Source organism: Asparagus officinalis, chromosome 7, assembly GCF_001876935.1.
Source record: "Asparagus officinalis chromosome 7, Aspof.V1, whole genome shotgun sequence".
Lineage (NCBI taxonomy): Eukaryota > Viridiplantae > Streptophyta > Magnoliopsida > Asparagales > Asparagaceae > Asparagus > Asparagus officinalis.
Window position 1 is genome coordinate 101,346,059 of NC_033800.1, and position 2,249 is coordinate 101,348,307.

Consider the following 2,249-nt stretch of genomic DNA (forward strand, 5'->3'; position numbering starts at 1 on the left):
TTCAATATTAATTAAGAAGCAGATTGGGGGTTCAATTGGAAACAGATTGTAACACTTGGTAAAAAATGGGGGTTTTAAAAGATAAAATTGGTAGGACATTAATTAGATATTATTATATCTATATCTATATCCACTATTATAAAGTGAGTGTTATACCAATATTCATATAAATATTGTATAACTAGGTAGCTGACCTTTATCTTTATTTGATGTAAATGTATAGGGATATCAGATAAGGATTGGACATCGAATAACCAATATTTCCTTAGATGAATTAATTGAAATGGTGATGATGGACTTAAAAATCCTATCAGATTCTGGATTTCCTTGATAGCCATAACCTTAGATGCAGTAGCTGATATCTGACTTGTGTAAGATATTAGGTGCAAGGTTCCATTATTTGGGCATACATTGAGAATTTGAAAATGTTCATGTAGCATTTGGTACTTGTTTTGCAGATTAAAGAGACCTATGGGTGTTATTCTGCACCTTGTGCATAGGATTATATATCTCTCGAATGTGTGCTGCAGATAATCCTTAAAACCCATCCCAGGAAAAAAGAAGATCTTATTCTATGGAAATAAAAAGCCTATAAACTAATGCTTTTGAGCCAAGAACTATTGTAGGAAGTAGTTTGGAATATCATGCTGCGGTGCTAATATGTTTTTTGTAAAGTCACAGTTCTGATAATGAATCGTAAATCATAGCGGGAAAAATATGTATATGTTGTGAGATGCAGGTCTGCTCACGTGATTATGTTATCCATGGCTGTTTAATGCTGCAGATGATTGATGATCAGGACTTGGGGTTCTTTGCCAATTTCCTTGGCATCTTCATTTTCATCTTGGTAATTGCTTACCATTTTGTGATGGCTGACCCAAAGTATGAAGGAAACTAATGCTCAGCAGAAGGTCATGGGGCAGCCCCAAAACTTGTTATCGTTCCTTCTTAGAAAATGTCTGCAGTCTTAACTAGGGAATTATGAGATTGTATCGGGTAAGAATAAGTCTATACTTCTGATGTTGGATTTTGTACTGTTAAATTGAAATGCCTTAGAATGACATGATTTTTTCTTGTTTTCGCTTTGATGCTTTATGAGGTTTTTCAAGGAATGCTCTTTTTTGTTAAAGGGATTGTTCAACAATGTAACTCTTGGGAACTTGGCACCAATAATTCATGGCACTGATAATTTCTGTGTTTTATTGCTAGAGAATGCTTTAACTATTTGTCTTTATGCTCAAAAGATGAATGTCTATCGATTGGTACAAAATTTTCGCACATGTTCGTCGTTTGAGTGGACGTGTCGTAAGTGGATTCAAGTTGGTAAAGTATTTCACTTATTGGAATTAGATGGGTAATTTGCAAAGGAATCTCTGTTCATATTTGCCTCATTTTATGGTTTGTTAAGGTTCGGAGCAAATAAATGTTCATGCCAAGCTTGAGCTTAAGAGTCTGGGTTTGTGATGAAACCGAACTTGTAGAGGAGCAATCGTGATGATCAGTCTTCAGATATACGCTGATGCTCAGATTCAGTTGCTAGAACCTGATTCTACTGATCAGGTCACATTCTATAGGTCTTCTTTAGATTGGGTTTGAGTCCTTGAATCAACAGGATATCTGTATCTTTGTGCAAGCTCGAGCCTTTCATTGAAGAGATAATCGTGTTTAAGGTGTCCAAGGTTGAAACATTGTTGTGCTATGATTTGGATAACTCAATTATTTCATACTCGACCTGAAATCCAAGGCGCTAACTCAAACAATTTTTCCTTCTGTGACAAAACGTCTATTTTTGAGAGAGTTTTTCCAATGCAAATCCCCCAAGTCTTTCATGTTTTGAAATTAGTCCACAAATCTTCGTAGTTTGAAATTAGTCCCCAACTCTTTCCACTTGGTGCTTACTAGAGGAACTAATTTCAAAACACTTAAAGGTTTGGGGGATTAATTGAAAACGTGAGGATCTATGGAACTATTCCAAAACGCTTAAAGATTTTGGGGTCTAGTTTCCAAAATGCTTAAAGATTTTTGGAAATATGAAGATTTGATGGGCTTATTTCAAAGTTTGAAAGATTTGAAGGACTACTATAAACAAACCCTTTGAGTGGCCTGAGCCATCTTAGTTTCTGTGTTTTACGTCCTTTCTTGTTTATAATTCATATCATTTAGATTGTTCACTATTTTGAATAGCTATTTCATGTCAAATCCGATGTAGAAAATAAAAAGGGAAGTGCGTTAAGAAAGACATCTGTCAA

General features: G+C 35.0%; 1 protein-coding gene across 1 annotated transcript; it reads left to right on the forward strand.

Moving 5' to 3' along the window:
• On the forward strand, window positions 785–1,205 carry LOC109850414 (dolichyl-diphosphooligosaccharide--protein glycosyltransferase subunit 4A). Its single transcript, XM_020420433.1, has one exon. The coding sequence runs from the start codon at window positions 785–787 to the stop codon at window positions 896–898; it is 114 nt and encodes a 37-aa protein (XP_020276022.1). The 3' UTR covers window positions 899–1,205.